Raw genomic sequence first — 19198 nt, 5'->3', positions numbered from 1 at the left:
AGGCTTCTCACCAGAAACCGAGAAGGGCTAATATAAGTGACTTGTGAGGGTATTTGACTCTCTTAAAATAACATTATGCAGAATCTTTAAAGGTTTTAGCCCTGGAAAGATTCCTAGGTGAGAAGGGGCACCTTCTTGCTCTTGTTTATTTTGTCATGACCTCAACCAGGCAGACTCCTTTTAAATGTTAGTTTATTTCTGGATGTGAACCCCTTTCCTTTGCTTGGTCCCATTTCTTGAGTATTCTAAGAAAGAGACCCCACCAGGCAGTAGCCTGTTTCAAATCCTTAGACTCCTCTTCCTCCCACTCATTTCTTGCCCCCACCACCAGATTCCTGCTGCTTGGAAAGATAGTGGGTTATTTTCTTCTGAGGCTTTTGATAAAGAAAGAAAGAAAGATAGTGGGGCGAACAAGGCCTCCTACATGCTCATTTTATTAAGAAACCACTTATCCATCTTTTCTCTAGAAAGGCTATTCCTCACATAAGTAGGCATTTAAAAATCTGGGCAGGGCCAGGCGCAGTGGCTCACTCCTGTAATCCTAGCACTCTGGGAGGCCAAGGCAGGCGGATTGCTCAAGGTCAGGAGTTGGAAACCAGCCTGAGCAAGAGTGAGACCCCATCTCTACTATAAATAGAAAGAAATTAATTGGCCAACTAATATACATAGAAAAAATTAGCCTGGCATGGTGGCACATGCCTGTAGTCCCAGCTACTCGGGAGGCTGAGGCAGCAGGATTGCTTGAGCCCAGGAGTTTGAGGTTGCTGTGAGCTAGGCTGACGCCAAGGCACTCACTTCTAGCCTGGGCAACAAAGCGAGACTCTGCCAAAAAAAAAAAAAAAAAAATCTGGGCGGGATATACAACTATTACATACTCTTAACAATTAACAATTAAAAACATATATATATATAATAAAATCTGGGTGGGAGATGCCATGTCATTAACTTAATTTTAAAAATTTTAAGGAGAACTTTCTTTTTACTCTCAAGAAGTGTTTTCAGTATTCACCACCTTCCCACTGGCTGTGTAGAAATAAATGGATCAGGCTGGGCACAGTGGCTCACACCTGTAATCCTAGCACTCTGAGAGGCTGAGGCGGGAGGATTGCTTGAGCTCAGGAGTTCAAGACCAGCCTGAGCAAGAGCGAGACCCATCTCTACTAAAAATAGAAAGAAATTAGCCAAACAACTAAAAATAGAAAAAAACCCAGCCGGGCATGGTGGTGTGTGTCTGTCGTCCCAGCTACCGGGAGGCTGAGGCAGGAGGATCAGTTGAGCCCAGGCGTCTGAGGTTGCTGTGAGCTAGGCTGGTGCTACGGCACTCTAGTCCAGGCAAGAGAGTGAGACTCTGTCTCAAAAATAAATAAATAAGCAGATCACCAAATGAGAACAGGCTACTTATCCAGAGCTTGCTATAGCAAGGGAGTCAGCCACCATCTATCACTTAGTTTGGTAGAGGCTCACAGGCAGGCAGAGGATGGAACGGCTTTTTAGCAAAAAATGGGGAAACTTCTGGTCTGCCCTGATTGGAGGTTTTTGGCACCGGGAAGCTGCAGAAGGGCTAACTAGAAGCCAAGCATCTTATGTGATTGGCTTAGGGAGCATATTTGGCTTTCTCTGATTGGTCCTGAGGTGGAAGCAGCGGCAAAAAACAAGGAAGCTGCCAGTTAATAACCAAGTCCTCACCATGATGGGCTGACTGCCGCAGAGGTCACAGGTAGGAGTTCCACTGTCACATAAGTTATGTTTGATCATTGCCTGTTGTATATTCAGTCTCTCAGCTGGGTGAGACCCAGGTTTTCATCTTCCCTTGACCTAGTTAGCTTTTAGCTCCTAATTTTTGTTTTATTGGAACGAGACAGCAGTTCTATTTCTGTTAAGGATAAACAGAGACATTACGATCTGAAAAGTAATCATGGGAACAAATGCAGAAATATCTTTATACTGAGGGTCAGGCAGGAGAAAAAAAATCACCCTCTGCCTTCGGTTCCCCATTACCTAACAGAACTGTTAATTTCAATTGCAACTGAGTCCTCAGCAGCTTACCCGCTCACTGGGAGGCCCGGCCTCCTCCCCCCACCCTCCTGACCCTCCGCTCTCACAGCCCGGCCTCGCCCCCCAGCCACCACTGGCCACCCCAGTCGGCTTGGTACCCCGCAGCCTCTCCCCTGCCCCTCCAAGGCACCCCCAGCCCCGAGGGCTCCGGAGCAGTTCCCCTTAGGCCACCCTCACGGGGCCGGTCCCTTTCCCCTCAGGTTCCCCCTGGCGCGCCCTCGCGGACCCCCCGAGCCCCCCCCCCCCCCCCCGCGAGCTCTCCGAGTCCTCCCTCCCTCCGGGTGAGCCGTCGGTCCCGGCCAGGCCCCCTTCCGGCCCCCGCACCAGTCGCGCGCCGGCGTCCCGGGGCCACTAGTTCCGCGCGTTCCTGGATGGAGGCGCGCCCTGGGGGGCTCGGACGCGGCCCCTCGGCCCAGCAGCATCGTCCCTGGGCCACGGGAGAAGTCAGGTCAGCTTCCTGTCCCTGAGCAGCTCCCCAACCGGGCAGTTCTCAGAACGTGTCCTCGGTCAGGAATAAGTAGGTCCTCCTCTGGTCTCAACCCCCGGTTTTCACTTTGGAGGAGCGAAGGCAGGGCGACTCTTGCCAGCCACCATTCCCCCATCGCTTCTCCTCCGCTGAGGAAAATGCAGCCCTCCTGTCCCTTCAGAAAGGAACCCGTATTTCTCCCTTGAATTTTCCTCTCGTCAGTGTGAGAGAACGGCCCCCCATTTTCTCCTTAGGAGGCTTCCACGGCCCTGCTTTTCCCTGCGGCCAAGCAGAGGAGGCCGTGAAGCCGAGGCGGGCGCAGCGGCCGAGCTCTCGCCATCTTGAGTGGAGGAGGAGCCGCGGCCGCCGCCATGCGGAGAGGCCGTGAAAGAGGGAGGAGGCGGCGGGCGGGCGGGCCAGCGAGGGAGGGGGCAGAGGAGCTGAGTTAGCTCAGCCCGGCGGCGACTTCGGCGGCGCCATGAGAGCGAGCAGCGGAGGAGGTAGGGCCGGACCTCCCCGGGAGCCGGCGGCGCGAGCGACTAGGCAGCGTGGCCCCCGGAGCGGGGCGGGGGCGGGAGGCGGCCGCAGCCAGGGGGCCGGGTGGGGGCGGGCGGAGGTTTCTGAGGAGGAAGGAGCCGCCGCCATTTTGGGAGCTTCGAGTCAACAATAAAGGACCGAGGGTGCCGAGCGGGAGTGGCCTCGGTGGTAGGACTCGGGCCGAAGCCTCGGGGCATGGGGTGAGGTGGTGGGGTCGAGGTCAGCGGTGCCGTGGGGGGCCGAGGGGAGCCCCTCGGGCCGGCGCGGGGGACGCTCTGGAGCGGAGGCCTAAGGCCTGGCCCGGCCTGAGGAGGAAGGCGGGCGGCAGCTGTGTGGGGTCCGGGCGTCGGAGAGGAGTCGAACATAGGAATGTGGTGCGCAGCGGGGTCGGGAGGAGGAGTGGGCCAAGTGCTCGGAAGAGTTTTATAGAAGATGAGGGAATATGGGGCCAAGGCAGGCGGCAAGGACTGAGGGGGATTCGTGGAGGTTATAGGGTACGAGGCGGCCCTATAGGGGGCGGCAGGGCTGTGTGCTGTGTTGGAGGGCTCGGTTTAGGAGAGGGCCGGCAGCTGCTTGATTGCAGTAGGCCATGTAGGTCGATAACGTGGGTGTTTATAGGGTCCCCGACTCGTGGAGGAAAAGAGGGGATTTCTGAGTTGGGGGAGTGCCTTCGGGGCCTTATGTGGGGGGAGTCCCTATTATTTCCTACCGGAAGACCTGGCCCCGGGCTCTTGTTGCGCAGATAGGATTGCAGGGCCCCAACCCTTTTGTGTTTATGCTCCAGGGGAGCTGACTTGTGTGGTGGTGGGGGGGGGGAGGGCAAGAAATTATTGCCCCACAGTCAATGGGCTCCAGTCATTGGCTTGTTTCTTTCCCTTGTTTCTCACTCTCTTTTCTTTTCCACGGTCCCCTTTTCCCTTCAGAATAAAACCCGGGCACTCCAACTTGCAGCCAAAGCTTAGGGAAACTGCGTTGCATTTGCAAACAAAAGCTCTTGTTGGCGAAGACGATACTGTTTGGGGTGTGAAACTGTCAATTGCTAACTACGATCTGGGAAGTGCTGTAATTAACTTAGCCAGGGGCTCCTCCCAACTACGTTTCTTTGGTGTTTTTTTTTTTTTTAATGTAGAAATATAACTTGCAAATCTAAATTGGGAAGGGGTAGGAGGAATATTTCCTTCTCTGAGACATACGCTGCAGTGCAGGTTTCAGTTTAAGAAGGGTGCAGTTATTACTTAGTCTCATTTTGGGTTTACGGATATATGAGGTCTTAACTGTGCATGATGGACAGAAATGATGGTATCATTCAGTCTTTAGAGGTTGCACTTTCATCCTCTTAGTGGTTTGCAAACATAATTCTCCCTGTGTGAACTCCGTAATATCATTGATCATAATATAAACCTGTCAATATAGGAAAGTAGCTGTTGGCCATATCTGCTTAAGAGGTCAGAGTCAGGAAGACTTCAAAATAAACAGCTTTGTGTATGTGATAATTAGAGTTTGCTTTGAGCAACTTGTTCAGTTTTTTTTTTTTGTTAAAGGAAGACATGAGCATTTTCTAATTGACTTTAAATTTTTGTGTCTGAGATGCCGGGTTGTGTGGCAAAAATAATTACTGATAAGCTAATTGGGTTTTTTGGTAAGAAATTAAGATGTTTAAAAAATAAAAAGCCAACAGTAGGGCTTTCTTTTCTCATATTTGTATATTAAGTTTTTATTTACTAAATTTTAATATTTTTAAATAAGATTTCCATTTAGGGAACAATTTAAAAATGGAGGTTGACTAGTTTTTATTAAATTTAATACTTTGGGTTTCTTGGAAAGTTTTATTAAAATTACTAGTGTGTTGGTCTTTCACAGATTTTCTAACACAGGAAATTTCTTTGTGTGTTTTTTTAAATAATTTTCTTTTAAACTAGGATACTTTTTTTTTTTTTTTTTTTTTTTGAGGCAGAGTCTCACTCTGTTGCCGGGGCTAGAGTGCCTTGCCATGTCATCAGCCTAGCTCACAGCAACCTCAAACTCCTGGGCTCAAGCAATCCTGCCTCAGCCTCTCCATGTAGCTGGGACCACATGCGGCACCATGCCCAGCTACTTTTTTCCATATATTTTTAGTTGGCCAATGAATTTCTTTCTATTTTTAGTAGAGACGGGGTCTCGCTCTTGGTGGTTTCGAACTCCTGACCTTGAGCGATCCTCCTACCTTGGCTCCTCAGAGTGGTAGGATTACAGGCCTGAGCCAGGGAGCCTGGCCTAGGATACATTTTTTGAGAAATTGTTATATTGAAAAGTATCTAATAGCTTTTTAGTATTCTCATTTTAAGGTAGCTAAATATTCACTTGGCTGTTTTTGAAGCAAAAGATTTTAGCATGTGGATGTGTCCATATCCCTTGACTGTTCTGTTTATTGCTTAAAGGACAGAACCAAGGGGGAAAAATACATTTTTCTTCATAAAGTTTAACTTTTGTAGTTGAAATTCATAAGGGCACAAAAGTTTTTTTTTTCTGAAAGTGTAAATTAAAGTTCAAGTCAAAAGCTCACTTAACTCTTCAGGGACTCTCAGTTGCACCCAGAAATAGAAGAAAAATTAATGAATTGTCTTGTTCAAATCTACTTTTACTTTAAGTAAATTATGTGATACTTCACTGTGTTATAATGCAGTTAAGTATAATGAATCATTGACTTTTAGAGATGTCAGAGACTTTTAGAGAATATATATCAGGGCGGAAACCAAAGGGAAGCGCTTGCCACTTGACAACTAATGCTAATTTAATCAGTGTTTTTCTGCCTAATCTCTGGGCTGCTTTGAACACACAGTTTTAAATGTTTGAAATTGTTCTCACTGTAGATTTCTTTTCGAAGCAGTTCATCATGTCTTTCCTAGCTTGACTAGTGATTTGGTCTAAGTGTAGCTGTATTCTTAATTCTTTTTTTCCCCTCTAATTCTTTAATTTAAAAGATGACAGTTCTTCTAAAAGGATTCTTTTATAGGGGAAACAAAAAAGTTTTTCTCTAACTTTCCTGTATTTGCTAATTTGTTTTTTTTGTTTGTTTGTTTCAGATTGAAGTGAGTGAATTCAGATATAATTCAAGCTTGATAGAGGGCTTTTTAAAAATAAAAAGTTGATTCGGTGCATGAGAGCAAGTTACTGCTGCTTACCGTTCAGAGACTTACAGGTGCTTGCCTGCATTGCAATAAAGGACTCATATATTGAGCAAGACTTATATTTATCTCTTCGTTTTGGAGAGCCTAATAAACTGTTATTACAGTTTCTCTACTGACTTTCAAAAGTTTTGAAGTTTGAAAGAGACACCTTTGCAGTTAACACAGCATGAGCACGGCCAGAACAGAGAACCCTGTTATAATGGGTCTGTCCAGTCAAAATGGTCAGCTGAGGGGCCCTGTGAAACCCAGTGGTGGCCCCGGAGGAGGGGGCACGCAGACACAGCAACAGATGAACCAGCTGAAAAACACCAACACAATCAATAATGGCACTCAGCAGCAAGCACAGAGTATGACCACCACTATTAAGTAAGTGTTAGAATAAATAACACATTTGGGGAACCAAGGAGATTTTTGTTACTTTGTTGTTGACTGCTTTATGTAAACTTTAGTTTAACCATTTTGATTGCAATTAGAGGACAGATGACTTTGTTTTATGGCCAGTAGGTATTTGCAATAAACTAATGTATTTATGCCATAATTCATTCAGCAAGTAATGAACATAGGCACAGATGGTGTATATCAATTTTATGTAGATTATTTTTTGAAACATTTCTGCCTTTTGTAATTAGTTTACTGTAGAAGTTACTACTTGAGTTTATACATTAATGAAATGATCAGATTCATTTTGTTTTTGGCAATATAGTTTTTCCTAGTATTGTAACTATACCTTACCCTAGTTTAAATGGCAGTTAAAGCCAATTTTATTTTTGAGTCAGAGTCTTGCTCTGTAGCCCTGGCTGGAGTGCAGTGGCATCATCATAGCTTGTTGCAGCCTCAACTCTGGGCTCAAGTGACCCTTCTGCCTCAGCTTCCCGAGTAGTTGGGACCATGGAGACACTGCCACCATGCCTGACTAATTTTTTGTATATTTAGTAGAGACTGGGTCTCCTGACTTCAAGCAGTCCTGCAGCCTTGGCTTCTCAGAGTGCTAGGAATACAGTTGTGAGCCACCTCACCCAGCCTCTGTCTCAAATTGTAAATTTAAAGACTCAGTTGAGTCTTCAGAGTCTTTAAAGACTTGCCCAGCATAGTTCAAGCATAATTCACTCATCAAAAATTTACCCATAACTTTTTTTAGTTTATGGAAAATTTTTTACCTTTTTAAAAACCTTTTTCCTCATTTTACACACAAAAGTAAATCATAAGGAACTCAGAATCTTGAATTCTTAGACACATTTCTGAGTAGTCCCAAATCCTTTGTTAATTCAGAGATTTAAAAGCCTCCTCTTACTACAGAGTATTCTTTTTTCTCTTTTTTTTTTATTTCGGCATATTATGGGAGTACAGGTTTTAAGGTTTCAATAAATGCCCTTTCCCTCCCTCCCTCCACAAGTCTGAGTTTCCAGTGTGACCATCCCCCAGATGGTGCAAGGCTCACTCATTATATATGTATATACCCACCCCCTTCCCCCCAGAGTATTTTTTTTTGAAGCTGAAAGTGTGTAGGCTATTTGTCATCTTTAAGTGCAGACTTTAAAATACAGTATTTGAATGGTAACTATCATTTAAGGTTCATTTATAAGAAATTAACATTTAAGACTCTTGACCCCAATTTAGGTTTGGCTTTTGTTAAGAACTAGCCATAGAAAATGATTTAACCTCTAGAAATCTTTGTAAGGTTTGTACTCTGGTTTGCTAAAGTGTATGTTTTATTACAACTTAGATCTTTTCATTTCCTAGAGAAAAATAGCCCTTACAAGCTACCAGAATATGATAGATGATTACTACTATTAGGTTCAATAGTGACCTATAAGAATTAATTCCTAATAAAATTGGTTTGGTCACTGGGAGAAATGGCATTAGTGCAAATTTTATTATTTTTAAGGAGATTGCTTTAGTTGGTATAGAAATTAAGGATGTTTTCTAAACTGTAGTTTGTCTTGACAAAAATAAATAGACTAGCAAAATTGGGCTATTTTAATTTTCTTTTGGTCACTCAAACAAGTTGGCAGTATATTTTTTTTTTTAATTTTTTTTTTTATTTTGGCATATGGGGGTACAGATTTTAAGGTTTCAATAAATGCCCATTTCCCCCCCTCCCCCCAAAGGCAGTATATTTTTAATTCATAAGGATAGAAATATATAAAGTTGTGTTACTTCATTATGGGAATATTTTCTGTTTAAAAAATTCTGATGTAACAGTGGGTTTTGCTTTTTCTTTTTCGCTTTTCCTAGGATTAATGGTTTCTTTTCAGTTCTGTCAATTCTTCAGATCTGTTTATGTTGCATTCTTCCCATGAAGCTGTCTAGATCTCATCAAACTGTCTCAGAACTCTTTTTTAATATTTATCTCTATCACTTACTTTCTCCTTTAAATAGTTTTTTTAACCTCATTATAAATTCCTTGTGGGCAGGTTGCATTGTATCCTATGTGTTATTATTCACCATTTGTTGAATTTGACAGTCTGGCAAGCTGACCTAGAATGTTAAAATGACATTTGTGATTAGAAACTTGATGCTTTAGGCTGAGATGAAAGTAGCCTTAGAATTGGTAACAAAGAGTTAACCGTTAGAATATTTGCATTATGTGGAACCTAGCTTTAAGTAAAATAGTGCTATAAACATTTTGAAATCAAGCCTTTGAGATGTTTTGAAGACTCTAGTTATATAAGAACTATAATGAAATCAGTGAAGATGTTATTTTAAAGATGACACAGTTGAAAGCATTGTCTACAAATGTTTCCTGACAATCTTTTTTTATTAGTTGCTTTTGAGTATTTATTTTATTGTTTGAGGGTTTTACCTGATGAAAAAGAGAAGTTTATATTTCGTTTATTTATATTTTCCTTGTTTTTATCTTTCATGGTGTCACGTGTCTCTAGTTAAGAAAGATTAAGAGAGATGTTCATTAATAGCTAATGTCGAGTTCATTTTGCCAGGTGCTGTGCTGAATGCTTTACATAAATATTTGATATAATTGTTAACCCATATTTATTTATTTATTTTTTGAGACAGAGTCTCGCTTTGTTGCCCAGGCTAGAGTGAGTGCCATGGCATCAACCTAGCTCACAGCAACCTCAAAACTCCTGGACTCAAGTAATCCTCCTGCCTCAGCCTCCCAGTAGCTGGGCCTACAGGCATGCGCCACCGTGCCCAGCTAATTTTTTCTATATATATTAGTCTGCCAATTGATTTCTTTCTATTTATAGTAGAGACGGGGTCTCACTCTTGTTCAGGCTGGTTTCGAACTCTTGACCTCAAGCAATCTGCCCGCCTCAGCCTCTCAGAGTGCTAGGATTATAGGCCTGAGCCACCACGCCTGGCCAACCCATTTTTATATATGAAAGAATAGAGGTTTAAAAAAGTAACTGGTGCAAGTCACAGAACTAGTAAGTAGATTTGGGACTTGAACTCAGTTCTGAAATTTCAGACCCGATGGTTTTGACTACCACTGCAAGTTATAAATTCAGAAATTCAGATGCCTACAAGGGACTGTGTCAAATTAGAGGGTACTTGTCCTGCTTAAAGGGGGCAGCTACTTGATTTTAAACTCTAATTACTGAGTCTCTAACAAGCTGTTGCCATGCAGAAATCTGGAACAGTGTTGCTAAAGCTCCCAGGTTTTCAAGAAAAGCCAGAATCTGAATGTTTGTGTGAAATATCCTGATTTTTAAATATTGGCAACTAATTTAAGTAAAGCACACACTTTGTAAGTCAAACAAGACATGTTTTTACAACAGTTACACTGTTTACTACACTGCTTTCTCTTAGGGGTATAGATATCTTAATCCTTTCTGTTCTTGATTTTCGATCCTCCCTAGATTATTACTCTTTGTGTCTAAAGTTGTTTAACAGTCTTGTTAACTATATTTTTATGTAAATGGCAATATATTAAACTTACTGTAATTTTTAGAAATTAATTATGAGATGAATCATCTTTTTATTATTAAGTAGGATGCAGTGAATACTTCAGATATTTCAAATTTACTGTATTCTCTCTAGACCTGGTGATGACTGGAAAAAGACTTTAAAACTCCCTCCAAAGGATCTACGAATCAAAACTTCGGTGAGTTGGTTGTATAACTATATAGTGGGGAAGTTCTCTGAGTGAAGCAGTCATCTCTCAGTATCTGAAGGGGATCGGTTAGAGGACTCCCTTTACACTTCCCCTCCTGCTGAACCCACATATAGGAAAAGTTGGCCCTCTGTATACTTTTGGGTTTGCATCCTGCCAGTACTGTATTTTTTATCCTCATTTGGTTTTTTTTTTTTTTTTTTTAAGACAGAGTCTCACTTTGTTGTCCTGAGTAGGGTACCCTGGTGTCAGCCTAGTTCACAGCAACCTCCAACTCCCAGGTTCAGGTGATCCTCCTGCCTCAGCCTCCTAAGGAGCTGGGACTACAGGCGCGCACCATGACACCTGGCTAATTTTTTTATTTTTAGTACAGATGAGTCTCACTCTTGCTCAGGCTGGTTTTGAACTCTTGACCTTGAGCGATCTCCCGCCTGGGCCTCCCAGAGTGCTAGGATTATAGGCACGCCAGGCCAGTTTACTCTTAAGTAAGTTAAAATCCTTGAAATTGGGCCGGGCATGGTGGCTCAACCTGTAATCCTAGCACTCTGGGGAGGCCGAGGCAGGAGGTTCGCTCGAGGTCAGGAGTTCGAAACTAGCCTGAGCAAGAGTGAGACCCCATCTCTACTAAAAATAGAAAGGAATTAATTGGCCAACTAAAAATATATAGGAAAAATTAGCTGGGCATGGTGGCACATGCCTGTAGTCCCAGCTACTCGGGAGGCTGAGGCAGAAGGATTGCTTGAGCCTAGTAGTTTGAGGTTGTTGTGAGCTAGGCTCATGCCATGGCACTCTAGCCTGGGCAAAAGAGCGAGACTCTGTCTCAAAAAAAAAAAATCCTTGAAATTGTATAGGTCATATATCTTAGATTGCCAGAATTTTTCTCCATTCTTCAGTGGAATTATATAATTATATATAAAATCATATAATATCCTAAGTGTGCCTATATTAAGTAATGTGTAAATGGAATACTTTATGAAATTTTTAAGGCATTTTCTCAATTTCTTTTGCTCCCAGCAACCCATTAAGTTAGATATTCAAGCTAGGTATTATCCCCATTTTGTGGATGAGGAAATGAAAGTTCAGAGAAGTAAGTTCTCTCAGCCCAGTGTTCTCAACCAAGGATGATTTTGCCCTCCAGGGACATTTAGCAATAGCTAGAGACATTTTGGTTAATTTTCTGGCCCAAAATGGCAGTAATGTTAAGCCTGAGAAATACTGATTTAGCCAAGGATATTTGTAGCTAATGAATGGTGCAGCTAGAGTTTGACTCAATATCTTATGATTTGCAATTCATGGTATGATACTTTTGTAGAAGTAACACTATTTTACCAATCCCTAGAGGACTGTGGCTGCAGGGTGGCCTTTCTCCAAAACAGATTTTAAAATGGCTTGTGCTCATATTGTACCACATTTGGCCAGTGCAAACTCCTTCAAGCTGGTTTCTGCGTTTTTGTGATGTGTCCCTTTCATTTTTCTTGAGCACTTTCTTACTTTTTGGCATAACATGATGCCAGGCTTGTCTTACACCTACCCTGCCCCAGTCTTGAAATCTAACAAGCCCTGGTTCCTTTTAGTGGAGAGTAGTACATTGACGGGAGAGTGGTTTATTCTCCAGGAAGAGCTGAAATATAGATTAAAACAATCTGCATATATTTATATTAAGATTGGGTAGGTAAGACAAATTTTATTGAGCATGCTAACTATCATGTTGTTTTTTTTTTTCTTTTGTTTATTTGAGTAGGATGTGACCTCCACAAAAGGAAATGAGTTTGAAGATTACTGTTTGAAACGGGAGTTACTGATGGGAATTTTTGAAATGGGCTGGGAAAAGCCATCTCCTATTCAGGTATGTTCACCCTTTTTATCAGATATATAAGTTTATGTGTCCGACATTACATACTTTCCTTTTTGCTCCGTGGGGGTGGTATAATGAACCAGCATTTCTCTCGCATGTATACATACTATTTTTCTGGACTTCATAAGAGTAATTACAAAATCATGGCTTTTTACCTCTAAATATTTCAATGTGCATTTCCTAAGAATAGGGATATTCTCTTCTTTAACCACAGTTATCTTCAGTCAATTTAACATTATTACAATATTTCTATCTCATCTATATTTTGTGTTCTAATTATGAATTGATCCCTAAAATGGCCTTTGATAGTTTTTTCTTCCTTGTATACAGGATCCAATCTAGGGTCAGGTATTACATGTAGTTATTATGTCTCTTGAACCTCTTTCAATCATGAGCATTTCCCTAGTCTTTTTTCCTTTATGACATTGACATATTAAAAATACAGCTCCCTCCTCTTCTTGATGGAACATTTCTCATTTTGTGTTTGTCTGACTTTCCCAAGTACGTAGTTTCAAGTTATGCTTCTCAGCCAGAATACTACAAAAATCATGTTATGGCCTTCTCCGGGTATCACATTGGAAGGTATATATAATGTCCTCTATTCCTCAATGGTGAGATTAATTTTGATTACCCTGTCAAGGTGCTATCTGATTTTTCTGCTGTATAATTACTGCTTTTTCTCTCTTGAAACTGATAAAACAGTCTGGGGAGCATTTTAAGACCATGTAAATAATCCTACTCTTTTTTTTTTTTGCCAGTTTAGATTTCAGGGCAATTTATTTGAATAAATTTAGTTACCACAAGTATCCGCCTCCCCATTGCATTATCTACCCCTCCGCCTCTAAACAGAGGGATTGTCCCTACATGTATAGGGGTAAGATGGGAAAGGAGGTGCTGTGGTCCCACTATGCAAGTTACTCTGAAGCCTTCAGCATGTGCTGTCTCAGCTCTGAGTCCCTAATATCCTACTCTTCATCAAAATTTTCCCCTACTTTTAGCACCCATTGATTTTTGCTTGCTCTCATCTTTACTCTGATAGATTATGATGAGTTTCCAGCTCTAGCACTTCTTCTTTATTTGGCCCTTATAACAAGAACCTTATGCCCTCCTTATTCTCATCTGAGTGTGGATTTATGAATTCCTTTTTTTTCAATGATGTTTATTGTGCTAAAATTATACCAGATTTTGCCAATGTAAACTCCTTCAAGCTGGTTCCTGTGTTTTTGTGATGTGTCCCTTTTGTTTTTCTTGAGCACTTACTTTTTGACATAAAAGATGCCAGGCTTATCGTATACCTACCCTGCCCTAGCCTTGGAATCTAACAAGCCCCTGATTCCTTTTAGTGGGGAGTAGTAATAGGGACCAAAACCCAGGCCTTAGGTACTGAATTTGCTATTTCGCTACCTAGCCTTTTCAGTGGAAAGAGCAAGAAATAAATTTGTGTGTATACATATACATACATGCATATATATATACACACACATACACATGTATATATAAAAATTTTTTTAGTCCAACTTAACCCTTGTAAATATATAAATGTTATATGTTATATATACATGTATATATAAATGTTATACACATGCCAGTTTGATAATTGTTTAAGTTGATGAAACTGTTGAATGCAAGCCATGGTCAAAACAAACCCTCTGATATCACTGAGTACTTTTTCATTGAGCAAACATGTATTGAGTGACCTAGTATAGCCACTGGAACTCTGTAATGAATAAGACAGATTCCTGTCCTACAGTTTAGTGGAAAGGACAGTAATTGTACAAATAATTTCTATATGCTATGATAGATGCCTTTGTAGTGAGAATTGCATTTGTATGTAGCCATTGGAGAAGATGGGACAATCTGGAAGAAGTGATCCATGTTCTAAGAAGAGAAAACTGGGGTAGTGATTGCCCAGAGGTGAGAGTATACTTTTGGCTGGAGAAAGCGTCAAGATAAGGGTTTGCATCATCAGATAATAGGCAGTTTGGGTATAAATATGAGAAATATCTAGGAATCTACTTTGATGTAGTTCATGTTAATCCATTTTATCTACATGTGTAAAGTCTTAATGAAAGCCCTTTTACTATAAGGACTTAGTTGTTCAACTTTTATCTCCAATAACTAGCACATTGTCTACTTATTTAAAATGGTCTGATGAAATTAAGGTAACCTACTCTACAGGTAAACTTGGAACTGCTAAGGGTGAATCCTAACTCCACTCCTTCATAAGTTGGTTATTTGGGATCTCTGTAAGCCTTGAATTCCTGACCTATAAAATTGAGGTATTAGATTAATGCAAAAATAATTGTGGTTTTAGACTATGAATTTTAAATCATTATAACTAGGCTCAAACACATCTTTATTGATCATAATAGGAACTGTTAAAATCAACACATTTTTGCCACAAATAAATAAGTTTGTTTATTCTTGTAGCATAAAAACTGTACTTCCAGATTCCATGAACTCTTGGAAAGCATTTTCTGCATCCTCCTTGTTGTGGAAACATTTTCCCTGCAAAAAGTCGTCAAGATGCTTGAAGAAGTAGTCACTTGGTGGTTGGCAAGAGGTCATGTGAATATGTCAGATGAGGCAAACTTCCTAGCCCAATGCATTCAACTTTTGAAGCGTTAGTTTTCCAACATGCAGTTGAGCATTGTTGTGGAGAAGAATTGGGCCCTTTCTGTTGACCAATGCTGGCTGCAGGTGTTGCAGTTTTTGGTGCATCTCATCAACTTGCTGAGCATACTTCTCAGATGGAATAGTTTTGCAGGGATTCAGAAAGCTGTAGTGGGTCAGACCGGCAGCAGAACACCAAACAGTGACCGTGACCTTTTTTTGGTGCAAATTTGTCTTTGGGAAGTGCTTTGGAGCTTCTCAGTCCAACCACTGAGCTCTGGTCTGTCACCGGTTGTCGTATAAAATCCACTTTTTGTCGCACATCACAATCTCATCATTCATATACGTAGTACAGTGCCCATATATGATAAATGCTCAATAAATGTTACAGGTTATTTCATATAATAGTTTTATTTAAAAAAGAAATTAGTTAATTTGTATTGAGATTGAGAAGCAGTTCCTTGTTGTGTACAAGAAGAGAAGATGACTCTTCAAAATGACAATTTTTTGATTTTTGGTCAGCTCATGAGGCACCTATTTACCAACTTTGTTCACCTTTCTGATTTGCTTCAAATGCTGAATGACCGCAGAATGGTTGATGTTGAGTTGTAAGAGGATCAGCTTCAACAATTGGTCTCAAATGGTTATAGTCAACTTCTGATGGCTGGCCACTACACTCCTCATTTTCAAAGCTCTCGTTTCCTTTGCAAAACTTCTTGAACCACTACCACTGTACGTTTGTTAGCAGTTCCTGGGCCAAATATGGACCCATTTTAAACTTGAATAAGAAAATCGCTTGCATTTACTTTTTTGTCTAACAACATTTCCGTAGTCTGAAATAAATATAAAATAAACAGCAAGTAATAAGTCATTAGCAAAAAAACATAAAGCAAGAAATGCACATTAAAATAATGTATAACCACATTTAATTAAGAATGTATTCCAGGCCGGGCATGGTGGCTCACGCCTGTAATCCTAGCACTCTGGGAGGCCGAGGCGGGAGGATGGATCAAGGTCAGGAGTTTAAAACCAGCCTGAGCAAGAGCGAGACCCCATCTCTACTAAAAAATAGAAAGAAATTAATTGGCCAACTAAAAATATGTAGAAACAATTAGCTTGGGCATGGTGGCGCATGCCTGTAGTCCCAGCTACTCGGGAGGCTGAGGCAGAAGGATTGCTTGAGCCCAAGAGTTGGAGGTTGCTGTGAGCTAGGCTGATGCCATGGCATTCTAGCCTGGGCAAAAGAGCGAGACTCTGTCTCAAAAAAAAAAAAAAAATGTATTCCAATATCAAATGGCAAATTTCAATAATGCTAAAACCATGGTTACTTTTGCACCAACCTGATATAATAGTGTATACCAGAGGGTTGTGAAGATGAAGTGAGATCATTCATATACGTAGTACAGTGCCCATATATATGATAAATGCTCAATAAATGTTACAGGTTATTTCATATAATAGTTTTATTTAAAAAAGAAATTAGTTAATTTGGCAGAACTAATTATTAATGAACACTTGCTAACTCCTATTTCTCACTTTGTATTGCAATTTAAAATTGACTTTGTTACTTGCACTGCCAGAGTTGATGTAGCATATAGGCAGTTAACTCTTTAGCCACTTCACCAGTCTGACACCTAGCTAAAGTAATCTCCCTCACAGGATTTTTATTGTGAAGATCAAATGTAGTATATAACCAAAGTATTTTGAAATAGCAACATAAATGTATTGTACGAATATAAATTGTTGTTTTAGATACCTAAGACTGCCATTTGTATTGCTTTTTTCTTCCCTATTGTTTTGTCTTGATGATCCATGGAAAGCACAAGATGGTGTTTTACTTAGAATAATTCAGAGTAACAAACCATAAGTAGTATTTTACTAAAAAGAAATTTACAGGCTGGGCGCGGTGGCTCATGCCTGTAATCCTAGCATTCTGGGAGGCCGAGGCGGGCGGATTGCTCGAGGTCAGGAGTTCGAAACCAGCCTGAGCAAGAGCGAGACCCCTGTCTCTACTGTAAACAGAAAGAATTAATTGGCCAACTAATATATATAGAAAAAATCAGCCGGACATGGTGGCGCATGCCTGTAGTCCCACCTACCAGGAGGCTGAGGCAGGAGGATTGCTTGAGCCCAGGAGTTTGAGGTTGCTGTGAGCTAGGCTGATACCACAGCACTCTAGCCAGGGCAACAGAATGAGACTCTGTCTCAAAAAAAAAAAAATTCGCCTTCAGGTAGAGATTTATAGAGACTTTAAAATAAAACAATTTTCAGAGGTTTGGAACCTTAGTTCTTTTCAAATGCAATAATTCTCCAAACATACATTGTGTCTAGCTACCTTTGTCTAGCTAAGAGCCCATTGAGTGACTAAAGTGTCTGTGGGACCAAATTATACTGTTATTTGTCTATAGAGGTTTTTTTAGCTAAGCATTGTCTATGTGTTCTGCTTTCTCCTTGTTTGTACCTGTTGTTTTAATCTTTCTCTGTATATGCATATTTAATTTTAAGTAACTTTTGGAAATCCTTTGCCATTGTCTGGGAAATTTAAGTTAATAAGAAATGTTATCGGCCAGGTGTGGTGGCTCATGCCTGTAATCCTAGCACTCTGGGGAGGCTGAGTTGGGAGGATTGCTTGAGGTCAGAAGTTCAAGACTAGCCTCAGCAAGAGTGAGACCCCATCTCTACTAAAAAAATAAAAAGAAATTAGCCAGACAACTAAAAGTAGAAAAAATTAACTGGGTGTGGTGGCGCATGCGTGTAGTCCCAGCTACTCAGGAGGCTGAGGCAGGAGGATCGCTTGAGCCCAGGAGTTTGAGGTTACTGTGAGCTAGGCTGACGCCACGGCACTCTAACCCGGGCAACAGAGCAAGACTGTGGCTCAAAGAAAAAAAAGTTATCATTTGCAAAATACACATAAAGTAAGCAAATATGAAAATAAGAAGTCACCCTCAGTGGTGTGAGCATGGATTGAGATAACTGAAATAGAATTAACCCTCCACTGGAGCATATCTCAAGACAGAGACGTAGACTGTGAGACACAGACATTGGTGGTTTACGTAATGTATAAATAAATGCTATATGGGACCTGAGGTTAAACGTGCCTAGCCTATTCCTGTTTTGTGCAAGGATAAGGTGTCCAAGCTATAATTTTTCACCAGATGGTCTACTAGATTCAAAACACCATATATAATCTCTTTTCCCATTGTTGCCATTTTGCTTTATTGTGGGGTTTTTCATATGCTTCTCCGCCTAAAATTTTGTAGTGAACATAATGTTTGTATTGAGCTTTTTAGATTTAATATGCCCCACACCTTTAAATTTCCCATTGTCTCATAGCCTCCTTACTGATGGTTGCATAATATTCCAAAGAGTTCAGTTCTTAAGTTGTGATTATGAATTATGGAGGGATGGATCCTTACTTTATTACACCCAGCTCCTGGTAGAAAAATACCATATATAGTCTTTACTGAGAATTATTTGTACTGTTTGTTCTGATTTTACACAGTTCTGATAAGTACTAGTTTATAATGATGATGATAAGGAGTAGTTCTGCTAATTTAATTTACTTGGGTCTCTGTTACTCATGTAAAATGCAAATGTAAGACACTTCAAAGCAGTGCCAAAAGAGGTATCCTTCAGTGTATTTTATAGCAGAATTTCTTGTGTACTGTTTTTATTCACAAGTATTTTGCATTGTCTTATCTCTTTTAGGAGGAGAGCATTCCCATTGCTTTATCTGGTAGGGATATCTTAGCTAGAGCAAAAAATGGAACAGGCAAGAGCGGTGCCTACCTCATTCCCTTACTTGAACGGCTAGACCTGAAGAAGGACAATATACAAGGTTAGTTGGAGAAAAGTTTGTTTTTAAACTAAGAATGGCCTTTTAAATCATGGAACTATGTAGAGGATATTTCTATCTTTTTTTTTAGTCAGAATTTACATAATTTGCAATTTTGTATTCTCTGTCTTTTCACAGTTTTTGGCCTAATTCTTTCCTTTGGATTTCTTCCCCCCACCTCCAGCCCTGTTCCTTGTATAGTTTTTGGTCTAATTGTCTTGTAAAAATGATTCCCACCCTTTTAAAGCAATTTCTAGTTTTCAAAGTACTTTTACATGATACTGTTTTGCAAACAGTCCAGTGAGACAGGCAAAGTATTATCGCTCTAATGATAGGAAAGCTAAAGCCATGAGAGGATAAATTAGTTGACATTGCTTCTTATAAACTGTAGAACTGAATTGTTTCTTGTAGCAGATGTGTGTCAGCAGAATTCGTTATAGAAACATAAACTTCTCTTTAAAGGCTTGTGGTTTTAGAATTTTAAGAGCTTAGGTGGTGGAGAATAAACATTTCCATAGTTGTACCCAGGATAACATAATGGAATTAATATTTTACCTCTAAAGATTTTATAAATTTTTAGCTTTCTTTGATCTAT

At 40.7% G+C, this 19198-nt stretch overlaps 1 protein-coding gene across 6 annotated transcripts in view; it reads left to right on the top strand.

Moving 5' to 3' along the window:
- The first annotated feature begins 1650 nt into the window (after positions 1 to 1650).
- The window catches only part of DDX6 (DEAD-box helicase 6), a 34002-nt gene continuing 16454 nt past the window's right edge, over positions 1651 to 19198 (top strand). The window contains exons 1-5 of one of the 6 annotated variants that reach the window (XM_012773601.3): positions 1651 to 1717; positions 6121 to 6591; positions 10228 to 10291; positions 12042 to 12146; positions 18477 to 18606. In XM_012773601.3, coding sequence (XP_012629055.1) covers positions 6392 to 6591; positions 10228 to 10291; positions 12042 to 12146; positions 18477 to 18606 — 499 coding nt within the window. In that variant the 5' untranslated portion in view covers positions 1651 to 1717; positions 6121 to 6391. Of the gene's footprint in view, positions 1718 to 2362; positions 2504 to 2551; positions 2573 to 2914; positions 3022 to 3134; positions 3259 to 6120; positions 6592 to 10227; positions 10292 to 12041; positions 12147 to 18476; positions 18607 to 19198 lie in introns of those variants that run through there. The other 5 variants (XM_012773599.3, XM_076002576.1, XM_012773597.3 and 2 more) reach the window with 5 other exon arrangements.

This window comes from Microcebus murinus, chromosome 4 (genome assembly GCF_040939455.1).
Source record: "Microcebus murinus isolate Inina chromosome 4, M.murinus_Inina_mat1.0, whole genome shotgun sequence".
Lineage (NCBI taxonomy): Eukaryota > Metazoa > Chordata > Mammalia > Primates > Cheirogaleidae > Microcebus > Microcebus murinus.
This window is presented reverse-complemented; position numbering and strand designations above follow the sequence as displayed.